This window comes from Aphidius gifuensis, linkage group LG5, assembly GCF_014905175.1.
Source record: "Aphidius gifuensis isolate YNYX2018 linkage group LG5, ASM1490517v1, whole genome shotgun sequence".
Classification (NCBI taxonomy): Eukaryota; Metazoa; Arthropoda; class Insecta; order Hymenoptera; family Braconidae; genus Aphidius; species Aphidius gifuensis.
In genome coordinates this window covers 21,044,523-21,064,796 of record NC_057792.1, presented here as the reverse complement: position 1 = coordinate 21,064,796, position 20,274 = coordinate 21,044,523, and the positions used below count along the sequence as shown (strand labels likewise).

The 20,274-nt window shown below is 24.8% G+C and overlaps 1 protein-coding gene across 3 annotated transcripts in view; it reads right to left on the bottom strand.

Annotated features, from left to right (window-relative positions):
* LOC122858476 (furin-like protease 1, isoforms 1/1-X/2) overlaps nt 1-18,577 on the bottom strand; it is a 67,481-nt gene extending 48,904 nt beyond the window's left edge. For all 3 annotated transcript variants that reach the window (XM_044161404.1, XM_044161407.1, XM_044161405.1), the window contains exons 1-3: nt 18,231-18,577; nt 15,558-16,180; nt 13,976-15,491 (exon numbers count right to left, since the gene is read on the bottom strand). In XM_044161404.1, coding sequence (XP_044017339.1) covers nt 13,976-14,140 — 165 coding nt within the window. In that variant the 5' untranslated portion in view covers nt 14,141-15,491; nt 15,558-16,180; nt 18,231-18,577. The remainder of the gene's footprint in view (nt 1-13,975; nt 15,492-15,557; nt 16,181-18,230) is intronic.
* Between the last annotated feature and the right edge of the window lie 1,697 nt (nt 18,578-20,274).

The window sequence follows — 20,274 nt, the reverse complement described above, 5'->3', positions numbered from 1 at the left end:
TATTAAAATAGATAATTGTTGCTCAATTTTTACATAATTGAATAATTTATTTTTATGCTGTGATTTAATTTATATTTAAAATGCTAAAATTAATAAAATAAATTGATAAAATTTATTAAAATATTTATTAGAATGAAAAACACTGTTGCTGAATAAATTATTTATATTTTATTTGATTTAATTGATTAAAAATTGATAAAAACAAAACAATGAAAATATATTCAACAATTAATATTCAGTTACTATTATTATTATTAATTAATTGAAAGCTCGGAAAATAAATATGTAGTTCAATTTTATTTAAATGAGGTTAAATTTCATTTGATGGTGAGATTATCCCTATTTTATACTTGAAAAATAATTATGACCCTCTAATTTAAATTGATACCAGTTTTAAAAAATATATGCTATTATAAAAATGGCAAGTGTCATCGGTCTTTGGAAACTTGATTAGTCGTCGTTTTTCCGACTCGCTAAAATTATTTTTTAGCCTTTTTTCTGATGTCAATTAAATAAATAATATAAATTTTCGTTTTTTAATTAAATTCGTTTTTCAAATTTTTATTTTTTCAAAATTTCGCCTGAGAAAATGCGACGGTAGAATTTTTTTAAATTTTTCAAGCAATTAAAGGTAGACTTTAATTATTTATAAAAAAAATTTTATCGTGGGCCAAGCATTATTTATTGCTAAAAAAATAAACAGCTTCTCGCTCTGGCTTATATACAAATAAAAAAATAAAAAATAAATTAAACCACATTTCAATAAATAAAAATAATAAAACCTTGAAAATTAATTTACCACGTGTTATATATTTGAAGAGTTAAAAGTATTTATTTATTTTTTTTTTTTCCTTTTTATAATTACTGTATTTTTAGTTAAATATGATAGCGCAATAAACAAATGACCTCGTCAATTGCACAATTTATAATTGTTTATTTTGCAATGTCCATTTACACGTGCGAGCATCGTTGTGTTAATAAAATGCCAATAAAAACAACTGTCTACAGTCATGAAGCAAAAATAAAATATATAAATATCCAAGATTTTTTTTTTTTTACATTTTTACATTGTCGTATAACTTTAACAAAAAATAAATAAACAATGTGGAATAAAAATAATAATAGCGTTATCAGCGACTCGGAGTACAACATCCGGACGTAAATTTACCACGCGACGACTTTTACGGTTTCCGATTTTATATATAATTTATATATATATTATTTTGTGTGTTTTTTAATAATAATAAATTCAAGGGTAGAAGACCGAAAATATGCTACGTGAGTACATATATAAATAAATATTCATGCTGATATTTGAAGATGTCAAAAAAATATATCTATGAAAATTGTAAATATTTTTTTAATCTAAAAACAAATTTTAACTTGAAAACGTGATGTTTTTTTAAAAACTCAATTTAAACGTAAAAATTTTCTTGACATTTTCAAATGATACATCATCACTTGTTGTCGTAATAATATTTTTAAATCAAATTATTAATTAATTTATCGCAATGACCAATAAATAATTATTAACAAAAAAAATTTTGGGTTAATGTAAAAATTAAATTGAATTTTGAAATTGTAAAATTAATAATTTAAATGATTTTGAATTTAATTATATATGAGAATTATGAAATTTGAAAATTTACAAATTTAAAAACAGCTGTTACAATGATGACTTAATAAAATTAAAAATTTAATATTTTGTTTTATGATAATCGAGTGATTAGGATAGCCATAATGATAATGATTAATATATTTATTATAATTATATATTTCTTATCATTTTAAAAAATTTTTATTAGTTTTTCCTCGTTATGTTTTATGGAATATAGAGACCACGCCTTAGTAAGTCACGCAGCTGCAATCGATTTGAGTTTGTCTCGAGGGATGTAATTATAATGAGATAACAAATAAACTTGAAAATGTTATAACAAATAATTGTCTTGAATAATAAAACTATACAACAATTTTTTTTTATATTTATATAGAATTATTTGTTGGTAAATATAATATTTTTAAATTTTATTTCAAATTTCATTATGCCAAGAGTTTTTTTTTTTTTTTTTGTTTAAATTGTTTTTTTTTTGTTTAAAAATTTTTTTATTGTTTATTTTTGTAATGTAATAAACGCGTTTTATTTATTTTTTATTGTTTTTATAATTTTTATGGTCTATAAAGCAACAAAAGAATTTTTTTTTTTAATTTTCGTAGAAATATGATTTTTTTTTTTTTTTAAATTTTAATTATATTTTTAATTTAAAAAAAATTTGTAAATCAAATTTTTATTATAGTTATAAAAGAAATATTAAAATGAAAATTCAATGGAAATGATCAAAGTGTAATTCAATAATATGATCATGTAAAAAACATAGTTGATATTTTTATAAAAATTTTAAAATAAAAAATAAAAATCACAAAAATATAAAAATGACAAAGTTTTTTTTCATAGCTTTCTAAACCAACATGACCATTTGGTTGTTCAGCCATTTTCCGTTTTAGTATGTTATTACAGTGAGAGAATATTGGTAGGATTTTATATGAAGCTTAATAAATATACATTTGCAAAGACTCTCAAAGGAATATCGACTAAACAAAATGACAAAAAAAATACTCAAAGTAAACATTACCTAACGAGTATAAATAGAAAATAAAATAACAAAAATTTTCATATAAACAAAAAAGAAAATTCAATTTAAAATTACATTTAACAAAAAATCAAAAATATTATTTACACGTTAAAATAGTAGTAAAAAAAAGTTAAGAGCCAACGAGGTGTAAAATTTAGGGGTAAATAATTCAAAAAGAGAAGAGGTAACGAATCAATGATCTGGCAAATTTTCATGAACCTGACAAGAATAGTTAACTCTCATGGAACCAGTGAAAATCAACGAGACTTGTGAATAATATAGAGTCCTACAAACGAAACAATGAATTCACGTGTCAATGTACAAAATATACACACACACAACTATCTCATTCCACATCATTCTATTATATGTTTAACAACACTCACTGATAATGTTGGCTCAACAACATGCATCTACTGCACAATATTTTACTGCACAAATGCATTAACAAAAACAACAAAATTCTCTACAAATATCCCCTGAATATGTTGCAGTTTATATTGTATTATTTCATTGAAAAAAAAAAAATGTAAATATTTTTTTTTTTTTCATAAAAATCATCAGCTCAATATTTATAAAAATAATTATAATAAAAAAATTTGTTAATTTATTTTTTAATAATATATTTAGGGATCAATAGGGAAAGCTCTTATTGAAAGCTTTCAAGATAATCATCAAGCATCAAAATAATAATTAGCTGAGTAAATTGGTAAAAGCGTATTACCATGGCATCATAGACATCAATGTCTGCAAGTATTATTTAAACGTGATCAACACTATTATTTAAAGCTTACTTAATCTCTTTCACAGATCGTGGATAAATATTTTTTTCTTTAAATAATAATACTCGGTGTTAAATAATATCTAATAATAAATAGCCATTAAATTATTTTGTAAGTATAAAAATAAATTTTAGAAATTCGAAAAAAATCACGTAGAAATTGTGGAAGAATAATAAATAGAAAAAAAAAAAAAATATATTAATAAAATGTGGTGAAAATAAATAATAATTTGATTACAGTTAATTAAATTAAATGAAAATATAAAATAAAAATTGCAGGTTGTATTGAGTGGTTGTGGTATATCTTGGGTAAATATTTCACACTGAAATTCAAACCATGAAATTTTGACGATAGATAGAGATTTAATATACATATAGATGTATAAGCTGAATGCAATTTCATGGAGTAAGTCTCCAAAGCTAAAAGGGATTTTAGTATACACGTTGGATGAAGGGACTTAGCCCCTGAATCACCAAATGCTTATTATGTTTGCTGAAAATGGCTACAATATATGGATAGTCATTTAAATAAATATATATATGAAGATGTATGGATGGAAACTGATGGAAATTAGCATATTGCCAGAAATTGTATTTACAACGTTTATTAGCAGTTGCTAATGAATTTTAGAATTACAAAATTTTGAAATTCAGTCATGGGAATATTCAAATTTGATATATATTGACTCACTGTATTTAAATTAAAGCGAAATTTAAAAAATAATTTAAACATAAATAAATGATGGCTTGATTTGATTTAAACAAAAAAAAAAAAAAAAAATATTTAAAAAACACAAATAAATATGTTCATTTAAATACAAACATTTAATTGTATATATTTTATTTTTTAAATTTTGGTGATTCAATTTATATTTGAATTTTTTATTATTGATTTGATTTTTTTATTATTTTGTAGTGGCTATTTTGTAGACAACAAATGTATTGTGGATGAAATTAAAATAATGACATACACATATGTAGATTGTGACAGTCTGACAGCTAGGGATAATGTTAATGTAGATTCAATTTAATCGAATTTAATCAACTTAATTCATTCGAGAGTATTCTGCTTGTTGTGTGATGGTCAATTGTGGAATATGTTCAACAGGCATATATTAATGGGTTCATTAATTTTCCACATAAAATTCATTCAAATAAATAAGCAAATAGATTGATTCTAAGCAAGTTAAATTATAATTATTATTATTTTTTTTTTTAATTTAATTTATGTGTAATGATATTCAGAATAAATTGTAACTATTTAAAATTGATAATAATTAAAAAATTATATATTTTTGGCTTGGTTATTTCGTAAGTGAAATTAGTCAAATATATTTTTTTGTTTTTCAAGAAGTGTTGAAATTTGTTAATTCAATTAAATAATTTTAAATTTTGTTAAACGACTGAGTGCACGGTTTAATTTTTTTTTTTTTCTTTATTCTATTGTGAAAGGACAATACAATAATTGTCTCATTTTATTTTGGAGACTTTTTATTTATTCAGTCATTGGTTGATGCTTTGTAATTGAAATTAAATTATTTAACTTTCAGGATAATTATATTTGGGTGTTGTTTGAATAATAGAAGCCTTATTTTGGTAGATTTTTGCTTTGGAATATACTTTTAAACAAATTTGATTTTCGACAAAAAATACCAGAAATGGCAAAATATAAAATTATAAAAAAAAAATAAAAATAATTGAAATTAAATTTTCTAATTTTCAGGATAATTATATTTAGATGTCACTTAAATATTAGAAGCATAATTTCATGAAATTTTTGTTTAAAAATTTTTTTTTTTAACAATAATAGCCTTCAGCAAAAAATATCAAAATTTCGCAAAACATAAAATTAAAAAAAAAATAAAAATAATTAAAATAAATTTTTCCAACTTTCAGGATAATTATATTAAATTATTCTCAAAATATTGAAAGCATAATATCGTGAAATTTGTCCTTGAAAATATTTTTTTCAAGCTCACATAAACTCTACCAAAAAAAAATCAATTCATAAATTACATTACATTGTATAATAGAAAGTTTAACATGAAAATAAAATGACGTTTTTATAGATAATTAAAAACCATTAAATAAATAAAATTCGTAATAACACTTTATATATATTTCACATATATAATATAAAGGAAATACAAAGATGAATTGTTATATGATGAAAATAAACGAGAAAGAGCCATTGAGCAATATAATTTTGGTACTATGAGTTTACATATACATGAGAGTTTGAATATTCTGCAGTTTGAAATCACACATCTGAGGCACCATAAGCTTCACCACTTTATATATGCACACAATATAACTATTATATTTAAAGACGAATAATACAACTCAGTACTTTCCATAATCGCAAGCTCACTCGCAAAATTATTGTTGCTAGACAAGGCTGCAAGTCTTGTTGATATACCAACTTTATCCTTGTAACAATCATCAAATAATAATAATTATTATACATAATTAAATCCGCAAGTTTGTATTTATAATTTTCATTTACTTAGACACGATAATATTTTTATAATCTACAAATTTATCACTTTATTTTTTTTGTATTTCTATTTCATCTTTTATTTATCATGTTGCGGCTTTGTGTTTCTATTATTTTTATTTTTTTTTCTATATAAATAATTATTATCTAGTATTTTTTCTCGGTAAAGTGGCTATTAAATTAGCGGAAAATTTAGTAGTGCTAATTTTATGCTGTATGTATATGTAAGAATTTAACCTTGAGTGTTAGTCTTGAAAGACGTCAAGCATCAACAAGTGATGATTTTTTAAATATTTATTTTTGCAATGCAAATTTCGTTTGAATGCGGATTTGTAAATGGAATTATATTTATTTTTATTTATATTAAAAGTTTATGTTAACAAATATTTATAATTAAGTAGTTAATTTACTTTTTTTATTTTCACAAAATGTAAAAGAGTTTTTAAAATTTTTTATTTTTTTTTTTTGAATAACTTTCTGTATTTTTTAATTTAAAATATTTAATTTATTTTTGAAATATATATATTTTTTTATTTTTACAAATAAAATGTTGTTAAATTTTTTGCGTAACTCGTTAGTGAATAGTGAGCAACTTAAAAATATCTTTTCCGGTCCGAGAGTTTTATTTCTACGTGAGCCAAATACGAAATTCAACGATTGAGAACAAATGCCTCGAAATTTCACTAACCCACGCAGAAACAATAATACTTTTTTTAATTTATTTTAAAACTAATTCATTCATTTTATTTTTTATATATTTATAAGCAAAAAGTATATGGTCTTTTAGAGTTTTGGCTTTACGCGACTTCAAAGTAAATCACAGCTTCAATTGTCTAATTTATATTTTTTTTTTTGCTACTTACTTTGACAACTTTCTGCACGTGCTTTATTTTCTAAAATTGATCAAAATAAATTGTCAAGATGAGAGTATCTCTGTTGAAAAAAAAAGGTAATATTTTATCTTCATTCAACTTGAGGAAAAAAAATTATTCTCTTTTTACTTTTCCCCAGTTTTAAGTTGGGGCTGAAAGCAAAAATATAGGACAAATTTTCCCTTACTCTGGATCATCATTTTTTTTTTTTTTTCATTATTATTTAACTACTTTTTATTCGTGTTTTTTTTTTAATTCGTTCGTCTCGTTTTCGCTCGAGAAGCGCGCCAATTTTAGTTGGACTTTAAGCGCGAAAAAACTATTGGAAAGTTTACAGCAACTTTTTACCACCCTTTCTTATCATAATTTTTTTGTTTTTATTTTTTTTTTTATACCACGAGATTGTTGGTGTCATTGTGCACTTGTTAGGAACTTCATTTGTAACGCCACGAAAACTGACAACATCTTTAAAGAAAAATTTTCTTTTTATCAACTTTTAAAATAGAAAACAAAAAAAAGTTTAAATAAAAAATTGATAAAAATATTTTTGATCGTAAATGCTAATATAGAAGCTATCAATGACAAGTGGAAAAAAAAAATATTGTAATATCAAATTTACTTGGCTCTCCATACACTGTACAATTTGAAAAAAAAATAAATATTTTTTTGATATGCATTGAAAAGCCATAAAAACATTACGACAAAAAAAAATGATTTAAAAATTTTTATTCCACCTGATAGACGAGATAAAATACATGGAAAACAAAATTAAATTTTACATTATTTTTAATTTCATTATAAAAACTGTTTAAACGTAATGGAAATGAAAAAAAAAAAAAAACCAATTTTTTTTGGATTCCATCAATTCATTGTGTAGTTGAAAAATATATTTTTATTTTTTCAAGTTTATGAAAATTGACGTTTTCATAAATCGAATCGTGATGTCAGTATGTTGTTGGATTTTTTTTTTTTTTTTATTTTCATTTTTTACTGCATCACAGCTGTTTGATGCAAGTGTGCAATTTTTTTTGATGTTATATGATCGGTTCTCTCGCAAGGCATGAAATATTCGTGCAAAAATATTAATAAAAAAAAAGAGGAAAAAGAGTCCCGTGGGATAATAGTGAGGGAAGAAAACCGACATGAAGAAGGCCAAATTGCTTTTGATTTATTTTCCAATACACTTTTCTAATCAGTCGATCCCCAAGGAATATTGACGATGAAAAAAAAAAATATACGCACGTGGATCAATGAAAAGGAACATTCAAGATATTCGAGATAATAATAATAAAAAAAAGACTTTGAGAAAGCAAACTTGCTGCTCCATCATCAGCGAAATATAAAAAAATAAAAAAGCTACAACATGAGCCCATATTAAATCGATCATAATATCGAATGAAAAAAAAATAAAAAAAGAATTCTGTTCGGTTGAATAAAGTAATAAAAATAAAATTCAAAAAAAAAAAAAAAGTTATTTCTATACAAGCTAGTTATATTTTTTTTATTAAATAAAAAAAAAAGTTAAACGATTTACTGACTTGTTGAAGTTATTTCGAAATGATTTAAATTACCAAAATTTATTTCGAAATATTACTAAGGATCATCCAAAAATCTGTTAATTATATTTTTTTAATTGCTCATTTGCTGATGAATGAAATAGTTTATAATAATGATAATAATTTTGGAAAATTGTAGGCTAAAGTTGAAGAATTTAAAATTTTCTTTGAGCAAATTTATCAGCGAGGGAGAGAATGTAATTCAAGACTTGTCTGACATGTCATCTGTAGCCGGAAATTCCAGAATTCATTTTGGTATAAAAGTTACAAAACCCACACGAATATAAATACACCCTCACACACAACCTATATAAAAAAAAATAAAAAAAAATAAATACCACATATTTAAGGATAATAAAAATCCCGGATATCCAAGGTCGTTTCGAGCAAAATAATTTAACCTAAACCCGGAATTTGATAAATCATCAAATCCAAAAGGCAAAAATAAAATTAAAAAATAAATAAATTATCTATATCTGCAGTATGAAAAAAAAAAAAAATAAAATAATATTACACTTTAAATATAAATATAAATGATTAATATTTTCCATTTTCTATTTTTGTTCAAAATTTTTCCAGCAATTACATCTGCGTTACAAAATAACAGACGTAATTTTTTTTTTTTTTTGTAAAAAAATCTGTTCAACGAGACATTCAAGACCATAAGATGTAATGAAAAAAAAAAAAAAAATGAAAAATTCCAATGACATCACAACAAAAGAATAAAGAAATTCAATGTTTGCAATATAAACTAAAGAGAAAAAAAAAAATAAAGTTTCATGCTTGAACAATTTATACGCTAGACAGATAACCGAATCAAATTCGCATAATCTCGTAATCATTCGTCATCCTGTTCTCATTTTATTATATATATATATTATTCCGCATGAATTACAAAGAATAGCTCCAAGTTGGTCTAGTATGGCCTCTTTCCATTGTCACTTTAATAAAAATTTTCGTAATAATCTTCATTCAGACAATGACATTACGTCAGATCAAAAAAGTTTCGTTAAAATGAAAAAAAAAAAATATATAAATTAAAAAAAAAAAAAAACAATAATAATATATTATTTATAATATCAAAAATTTTTACTATTTTACATATTAATTTAAATCTGATTTGAAAATAATTTTTATCATTATTTGACCTATAAGATATTTTTTTTTATTTTTTAAATATTGCATAAATAAAATTATTTAACATTAAAAAAAAAATAAAAAATATGGTTTTTATACAATAGCAATAAACGTGTTTTAAAAACATTCACCTGATGAAAGTCATTCTTACAAAGAAGATGAAGAAAAAAAATGATTAAGAAGAAGGCTTGGTCGGAGAATGGAGCAAGGAAGACAATTCTGCTCAGCAATTTCGACCGGTTAAACAAGGGCCTCAGCTTATATTATTTATTTTTAATATAAACAACAATAACCACGACAATCTAGAGATGATTACTAGTTAATATATACTAATGTGTTTTTCACCTGTTCATTATTTTTATGTGGATGTATAAAATATAAATCCTTGAAACTTGTTCATCTTAATTTTTTAATTTTCCATCTCACTTGGTTGTTGTTGTTGTATAAATGTTTGCACAATTTAAAATGTTTCATTCGTCTTTAGAAACATCAAGATATTATATCCTTCAAACCGAAAATTCTACTTGTCTCAATCATTTCCATATGACAAGTTATATTTTTTTCTTTCTTCAATCTTATCTTGTGAAATAAAAATAGAATACTTGTTATCTTATCAAGACAATGTAAATTTAAAAATAAAAAAATATAGACACAGTCGAGTGAAATTCAATATTTTAATTATTAACATTGTTATAAAATTTTTTAATTTCAATTAATTGAATCGAGTGAAAACTTTATGAAAGTTTATTAAATCTGTGAAGCAAAAATCTTCAATGAAGCATAGACTTAATAAAACTTTTAAAGTAAATTTAATTAAATTTCAATAAAATTATTTCTTTTAAATTTTAGTATTTAAAGCTATTTTATAAGGTCAAAACACAAGTTTATCATTTTGGTAAATAAAAAAAACTTTTTGAATAAAATGCTCTTGTTCTTGTTGAGTTGGTTGATGATAAAAAAAACTTTGGAATTTCTGGAAGGTTTTGGTATTCGTGACTTTAAGTATTTTTCATTTGGAATGGCAATATATATAAAAAATGTTGGGGAAAATCCTGGGACCCAACTTGGGTCACGCTAGTTACTCGTCTAAGAATCCAGGTAGTTGAATTTTCTCGAAAGGTTGTAAAAATAAAAAAATATATATATAAAAGTACAGAAATTTCTTATATATATATATTTGGGAAGCAAATCATTTCCTTTCGTTTCGTCTCTAAAAAAACCACATTGAATTTTTAACAAAGAAATACTGAAGGACATCTGAAGCACAAAGAAATAAATCCATGAATTTATTTTTTGCTTTTTTTTTATAGAGCTTTAACTATTGTATTTTTTGTTCATTTGATATTTTAAATTTTATAATGGACAATTATTATATCTATACAATTTAATTAGTAATAATTTATGACCTTACTTTGATCATTTGGAAATTTTAATTATAAAAAATTGATTTTTCATGAAAACTCGTCAATTAATTTCGATGCTTTTCGCATAAAGTTATGATCAATCATTTCGAATGATTATTTTAAAATTTGAATAATATATAAAAACTATTTATTGCTCGCAAAGTCAAATGTATTATTTTTTTTTTTTCTTCAATTTTCAATATCCAGGCAATTATTCTCCAGAGAACCGCAGGTAATTTCTTTTCAATAAAAACTTTTAAACTTAATTGGGCTCTAGACACGTTTGAAGCTTTACTCATTCGTTTATTTTATTTCATTTTTTTTTCCTCAATGTGCACTTAAAAATTTCAAAGTATTTTACAGAATGCACGTGAGCTCATCACGTATAAAATATAATCGCGTGAATCAACAATCATCATGCAAAAAAAAACGACCTAATTTTTTAGCAAAAAAAAAGAAAATTTATATGCAAAAATTACGAATGAATCAATTGATTGTTGGCAAATCATGATGATGACGACGATCATGATTCCAGCGATGATTTTACGACAAATAAAATTATTGATTCATCAGGCAAAAATATAATGAAAAGTATTATACATATCTGGGTTAATATTAAATACCAACTGAGGAGGGTTCTGTGATAATAATAAAAAATTTTAAAAAATCATATGACAAAATTATTCTAGTCGTGCTCAACAACTAATTTATACAAAAGAGAACTGCGTTTTCATGTAGCCCTTGCTCTCGATTTGCCTATGGCCTTGTGGCTCATTTTATCTTCTTTTTTTTTATTTTATTAATTTCATTCACCACAACATTGCACAATCATTTATTTTTTAATATTGCATTTTTTAAATTGGCTTTGAAAAAAAATTCTACATATGGAAATTCTTCGCTGTTTTTTTTTTTCGAAAGATTTATATTTGATTAATTATTCATAATCGAAAAAAAAAATAGAGCATGGTTTGTAATTTAATTGAGCTTCTAAAAAACAACTTTATTTAAAAAAAAAAGGAATGCCATTAATTATTGTCATGTGTATAAATATTTTTTTTTTATTTCTCACTTTCGTAATAAGTGAAAAAAAAAAAAAATGATGTATATAAGTTTGGAATTTTCGCGCCATAAGCATGATTCTTGATGTGTGTGCCAACGCAAATAAATAAATCAACATTGAAAATATAAAATTATTACGATAATAAAAACATACAGGTGTGAAACTACTCTATTTTATTTGAGAGCATATAAATATGTAGGAAAAAAAATTTAACAAATAATAAAACCGCAACAAAGATAATATCCATCAATTTACATATATAAACTCAAGTGTACATGTATTAATTTTAAATGTATACTCAATATACTATTTTTTTTTTTTGCAACTATCATTTTGCGATAATTCTTTAGACAAGTTTAATATTTATCTTTTCCGTTGGCATTATCAGTCGCATTAAAATGCAGCAAAATGATTTCTTAAAAATATTCCAATTCAGGAAAAAAAAAAAAAAATTGAAAAACAAAATTTACGAGTTGTTTTTTGTTATCAAATTTTTTATCTTTATCACTTTTAATTACAATGTAATCCACGCTCTAAATGGTCAACCAGTCTTTAAAATGTGTAATATATATATTTTTTTTTTTGCATATTTAAACAGGAAAATAGTTTTATCGACTTGTCTATTTTTAAAATGAAAAAAAAAAAAAAAAAATATCCATGAACTAGCTGACGTGTACTTGATTTAAAATAATAGAAAAAATAATAATAATAATTCTGGATAATTAATTAATTAATTGTTGATAAATATAGGCTGTTGTTTATTTTAATTTAATTTTTTTTTTTTTTTTTCGTAGTAAGGCCTGACGAAATATCGATAGCAGCCGGAGAGTTAACGAGGTCGCGAAAGAAGATTATCCGATTGAGAGTTTGTATACAATTTATATATAGTATAAAAGAGATATATAAAACCATAGGGTATATGTTGTATACAGCTCTCTTGGCGACTGAAGAAAATGGAAAGGAGAACTTTGATCAGGCCAAAGTAACTTTAAATGTGAGAGAAGCAAAAAGATAAAAAAAAAAATTTATATATCAGAGAAATGTAAATAAACTTTAAATATTATTTCTATGGTCGCTGGATCTGTCATCATTGCATCCTGTAATATTTTATTTTACATAACATCAACGAAAAAAAAATTTAAAAAAAAAAAAAACAGACCAACTTGGACAAAAGAAATTAGAAAAATTTATTTGGCAAATCACCAAAAAGTGGTAGAAATTAAATTCAAAGATATTTTTTTTTTTTAATAATATTTTTATCAGCGTATTTTTTAATAAATAAAATTGATAAAAAATAATTCTTTATCAATTCTACATGACTCATTGGGAATTAACCAGCAGTGGATAAACTCAAAAAAAAAAAAGAAAAAAAAAAAATAACATACGTAAAAATTAAAAAGAAAATTCGTCATCAAATTTATCAATTTCGTATTTTTAAATAAATAAGTAAATAAATTAAAAAGCGTTCAATTGAAAATATAAATTAAGTTTGAAAAAAAAATAGTCCTCTCAGAATTGGGTATTCAGTTATAAACTATTTTTCACGAGTTTTAATATCCGGATGACCTCCCACCGATCAACCGATTCACGTACATACATGACCAGTTTCCTCCGGCACATGAACATCCTCCTCTCCAAGATATTTACTGACTTTCCAATTTTATTTATACTCCCTTTTTTCTCTCTCATAGTCTCATCATACCTATACACACACACACCCACATTAAATCCAGAAACTACCTATATATGAAAAAGCTTCGCGGTATTCCGTTCCATTTACAAAAAAAAAATTCAACCGGATATAAAATTCAGTCTTCAAATATACCACGACAAGTACAAAAATTGCTGAATAAAAATAAAACGACCCAATGATATTTAACAATAATGTTTCGTTTTTCAATATCCGATACATTTTTTTTTCTTGATGAAAAATTTACTGGATAATTTTAACTTTGCATATCAATTTGATAACAATCTTTGATAATCTGCTTATTAAATAATAAATTAAATAAATAATTTAAATAATTTTTTAAATTTACCTTTCCGTTATTTGTAAATCCATGATCTCGTGCAATATCCGATGCAAGATCATCATCAGCAACATGAATATGAACAGCCCACTGTCTTGACCATGCTCCAACCCGGCACTCCATTAAAATTAAAAACACAACCGCCAAATACACCGTCAATTTATTCGCGTACATGATTCCTTTTCAGCACAATGATAATTTAAAAAAAAAAAAAAAAAAAAAATCACACAAATCACTTCACTTTGTGACCACTTTTTCAATTTATCCTCTACACCACATAACTAAACTTTTTTAAAAAAAAAAAACTAATTAAATATAGATATTTAAAAACGTCATTAAATATTCCTTGTGTCTTTGAAATATGACATGAATAAAATTAAAAAAAAAAAAAAACCAAAAAATTAAAACAGTATCACAACACTTAAAAAAATTTTTCTCAATTTAAAAATAATATTTTTTCTACCTTGTTGATTAAAGTGAGTGGAGATAAAAATCAGCCAAGTCTAGATTAATAGCCGATATAAAAAAAAAAAAAAAAAAATTAAATTGTTAAAGAGCAAAAAAAAAATACGCACGTGGTCAATGAAAGTAGCAATATAAATTGATTTGAAAAATAAAAAAAAAACATTAAACGTGTTGTAGAAATGTTTCGAGAGTCGAATTGTTATGACTTTTTTTTATTTATTTATATTGACGTAACCGCGAGGCTGACTTTGACTCAACTGAATCGTGCGCAATTGGTTTGTGTCGTTTTAACTAGTTGTAGTCAGTGTTCATGTCCCCACTGACGACGATGATGCTTCTTCGTAACTTAGCAGCGGTATTCCACCACGCCACCCCATCAACAAAAATTATGTAGTATGTATATTTGTGCGCGCGTACAGTTATTTAATTGTGTATATTCAACAGCGATTAGAATAGAAAAAAAATACACAGCAACCAGTAGAATATTGACTTGATTTATCTTTTTTTTTTCAAAGTTGAATTACTCGAATTGACCATTGGTGGGGCTCTTCACGACTGTCTCATCTTTTGTGTCAATGTTGTATTTTTAAAAAAAGAAATCCTGAATAAGGCTCAGGTTTTTTTTTTTTTTTATTTTTTTACTTCAGCGTGTATTTTTCACTTTCACTATACAAACGTGAGTTGTTGTTTTATTTTTATATTTTTCTTCAATTCTTCTTACTTTTATTTTTCATAAATATTTTTTTTTTACTGCAATTTTATATGACTCAACTTTTGGACTTGTACCAGGATTTTATATATATATTTTTTGTTCCAGGGGCTTCCTGGTTGAACTGTGCACTTTGAAATGTATGAGAGAAAAAGAGGAATAGTAGTAGTAGTATTCCACAACCGACAACTGGAAAGAGTATAAATGGAATGAATAGATAGAATTTTATTCGGCAGAAAGTAATCAGTAAAATCACTTTGATAATGTCAGCCAAGAGCTATCGAGATGATTTCAATCAAAGACAAGGATAGTTGGCAAGTACAATTCTTTGCATACCGATTTCAGCAAATTCTAAAAAAAAAATATATTAAATTGTAAGCTTTGTTTTTTTTGTCATTTAATATTATTTTAACTAACCTTGTGAATTTAGTGATGAAGCAGGAGATGATGCAAGTATTTTGATGATGCCCGGAGATGGAGAAGGAAAGACTACGGATATCCTGACTATTCAAACATCTAAAAATGGCATTTAACTTTAAACCAATTCCTTTTTCAGTAAAACTAGATTTCTATCAATTTTTTTTTTTTTTTATTCAACTCTAAATGGAATTTTTTTTTTATCCTTCTTTGTTTTTTTTTTTCAAGAAAATTCTGTATTTTAATTTCTTTTTTATTGTTAATTATTTTTTTGTTAAGCCATTTGTGATACTTGACAATTTTTCTGAAATACGTCTCATCGATTGAATAAACTTCTCAAGATGCAACGACCCCAAGAAAATACGACGACGTCTTATTTTCTTCCCTATTTTTTTTTCTTTATACTGCCTTCCGGTATTTTTTTTTTACTTGAATTTTTTTCCTCTTGCAGACAACTTGTGCGGTTGATATATATTCTATCCAGCTACTTTGTGCTTTAGATGCATAGTCGTTGAGTCCAAAACATCATATTATTTTTATTTTTCACATTTTTTATTTTATATAATCCTTTGATCTGTCACTGGGGATCCAATCACTCTTCTATCTTTTTTTTAACAGCAAAACTGAAAGCATAATTTATACACAAATTATTCAAGTTATAATTTTAAATATTGCAATTACAGTATGACAAAATATCGATTAATTATTTCAAAATTGACAATGACATTTATAAATAAGAAGCAACAACGACGACGAATTATTTGCTAATGGAATTTCCAATAAAGGTCAGAGAACTTGGCCAATTAAATTATTCCATCGTTCATTCAATTAAATATCTCTCTCTAAATACATATTTTAATTTTTATATATAAAAGTGGCAAAAATATTTAAATTACTTGCGGCTGGAATTGAAAGTGTATTGCAAATAAAAATTCAACGACATGATAAAAATAAATTTAAATTTAAATATAACTTGTACTGTTTATTGTTGTTGCAATGATTTTTTCTGTTGGATTTTTTTTGTCAGGAGGAGGAGGAGAAGGATAACAGGGTTTATCAAAAAAAAAAAAAAAATTAAATATATATATAAGAAAGGAAGTAGAAGGCCTTCACGCTAAACTTGTTACCGGAAATATGGCGGGGGGGTCACGGACTCACGGTCTAAGTTCATGTGCATTGAAAAGCCCTTCTATTCTATATATAGGTTCATCACATATACAAAATATTTCTATCATATTCTCGTCTCGAAAAACCTCCTTCAATATGTAAACCTCATTAACCTTCGATGAAAAAAATTAAATTGATTTTTAATCAATAAAATTCATACCCAAAAATAATTCTAAAAATGTTTTTAAAAATTTTTAAAAAACAAATTTGAATATTATAAAAAAATATATGGATGTTAAATTTAAAATTAAAAAACAGCTTTCACATTTTTTTATAAATACACACAATTGATTGGCTCTAATTTAAATATTGAGTTACAATAAAAAAAAAATAGTTTAATTAAAAAAAAAAAAAAACTAACAATGTCTATTGCAATTTTACATTGTTAAAAGTAGAAAAAAAAAAAAAAAAATTGAGTCAATACAGACACAAATGAATATAATTGTGAAGAAATAAAAGAATAGTTTTTTTATTATTTTTGTCAATGAATTAACGGATGTACAATTAATGATTTCCTCGATCAGTAAACACCAAGAATCCCGAGGAGCAAATTACATCACAATGGTATGTAAAAAAAAGTATATATAAAAAAAACCGGTATGGACAAATGACTGCGACAAACTAAGCACACAAAGTAGCTGCAGTACAGAGAAAAAAAAAAAAAAAGTATATTCAAATAATAGAGATGTCCAGGTGCAACTTGGCGACGAAAAAAATAAAAAATTTCATCTAAAAATTATATACCTACAATTAAATAAAAAATTAATTTGTTGATAAATAAATTATTAATAGGTTTAATTAAAGTTTTATAAATAGTAAAAATTGATGTCAGATAAGGTCGAGATAAACACTCGTGTCGAATATTATAAATAAATAAAATTAAAAAAAAATAAATAAAAATGTCAAAAGCGAAGAGCGCTGATGTTTGGAGCCGGCGCACAATTTAACGTGCACGTGGTTTTAAAAAACCGGCAATATTTATAATAATTAAATTTTTCCTATAAAATATAAAATAATAATTTTATTATGAATAATAATTATGTGATATTAAAAGTCAATGGAAAATAATATATTTCAAATGGTCAGTGAGAAAGTAATGACGATATAAACAAGTTTAATATCACACTGTTGCCGGACGTTGAAATACTCACAAAAACAAAAAACAAAATTATTTAAAAAAAAAAAAAAATGAAAAACGACGCCTCTCAAGTGTAACGGTATCCTGGATTTTCTGCGATACATTTTATACATACAAACCCATAACCAATATACAAAACTATCTACATTAAAATGTCGATCAATGAATTCACATAAATGACAAAAAGTTTGAGTTAAAAAAATATAAAATCATATAACAACAACATTATTGCGTCAATATTTTTTATGATCTATTAAAATTGCATGAAAAGCCAATATTATTAATACCAACTTGATAAAAATAAACAAAACAAAAACACACACACACACACATCCAAATAAATAAATAAATAAATAAAAAAAACGTACTGTAAAATATCAGCTCTTTTTTTTAAACATCAATGTTGTTGACAAATCTTCAAGATGATCTTAAATAATAATAAAAAAAAAATATAAAAAAAAATAAAACCACGACGCTTCAAAATACTCCAAAATAAAAATTATTATTTTTTTGTGTTGATTATAACAACAAATAAGAAATATAAAATATAATTTCACAATTAGCAATTAATTGATGTCGTTTATATATATTTGTTTATAATGTCACTTGCACGCGGTTAATAATAATAACAACAATAATAATAATTTATATCCGGGTGAGATTGTGAGTCGTACAAACGGCACGAACTCACCCCCACGGCGGTCCACGTATGACTGAGTTGGGTCCAGACCGCCCAGTCGGTAAGAAATTGTTGGATGTATTCTCACTTCTAGTTTTTATACTTGTTTCTCTTTTTGTTGCTTTGATTCGTTCCCCACTCTTGATCTTTCTCTCTCTTTCTCTCAATCTCACACACATACACACATGTATCATATACACTCATCGTTCCAGCACACTCACTACACGGCAAGTTGGCGGCGGCGCCGATTGCAATTTTCCATCTCTTTTTTCCTTCGTCCTTTCCCCCTCCCCCCCCTTGCACGTCACCGCCGCAGCACATATTTGAAATCCACTGTGTGTTAGCCACTTCCTCCCCGTCTAGCCGCGTACCGATCAACCTGAGAAAAAGTTTTAAAAAAAAATTATATATTTTTAAAAAAAATAAAGGCTCTCTCTATCTCTGTAGTTCACCCACGCAAACAAGACTACAACGTGTGGCTCAGTTGTTCTTTCGACCATTGCTAGGCTAACGTCTCTTCTTCTGTATTATCTATCTATTCTTCACATTGCTGGGCATTGCTGGGCATGAAAAGAAAATAAAATTCAAAAAAAAGGACGAAAATGCAGGCGAGAAATAAATTGCAAGAAAAGAGAAGAGGGGGAGAGAGATGCACGAGCAAAAGGGATTCCTGGATTATACACTCATACATGCAAGGATGAGTCTACTTTTTCCTTTTTTTTTCTCCTTTTTTTTTTTTTTGTGTGATTCTTTTTTTCAGCATCTTTATCTCTTTTATTTTTTTTGTTCTCGTTTTCATTCTCCTTTCCTGCATTGCCATGGTCACCACTTAACTCTTTTTTTTTTTTTCATTTTTTTTTATTGCTCAACTTACTACTTGGAGCTATCGAGTCTTCTCTTTGTTTTACTTTTACGAGGTGTATATTCATGATGATGCAAACAGAGAAATAATAATAATGAAATGATACATTTTTAAAAAAAAATGAGGTGAAAATTACTCAAACAGAATATTTAATAGCCGAGTTTTTATAATAAATTATAAATTTGTCTAGTAGAAAATAGAGGAGAATATAGTTTTGATAATATTTTATTTATTTAGATATTTTTGTGCGAAAATTTAAATGACATTTGTATTATTTTTGTTGACCTCGTGTTATTATTTTCCATTTTTTAAATGTTTAAATTTCACTTTGATGTTTTTTGTGTGGTTACTTTGAATGGCCCTTATATTTATTTTTCTCATGTTATCTGTTTACCCTCGTCCTTTGTGGCGATTTTAATAACAAATTTCAGAATATTTTAATGAAGGATTTTTGATTAATGCCAACGGCAATTTGACCTGTTGAAAAAAAATAATAATTCCACATGAAAAAACATTTATTTTTCAATGAAAATTCAGATAATAATTATTATTAAAAAAAAAACTTTAATTGTTTTAAAATCAATTAAAGTATTAATTGAAATTTATCAAAAAAAATAGATAATTTTATTGGAATGATTTAATTTTATTTTGACAATGAAAAAAAAAATGAAAATTCAATTTATATATATTTATAAGTATATAAGCTGAGAAGTTATTGAATTTTTTTTTTCCTCAATAAGTTTATATAAAGTTATGAGGGAATTTTATATTTAATATTTTTATTGTAGTGTTGAAAAAATTGGTTTTTCAAGGCGCGAACCTTTTACGATAGTGTGTAATCTCTCAGGGGCCAAGTCCCATCGATTATCCT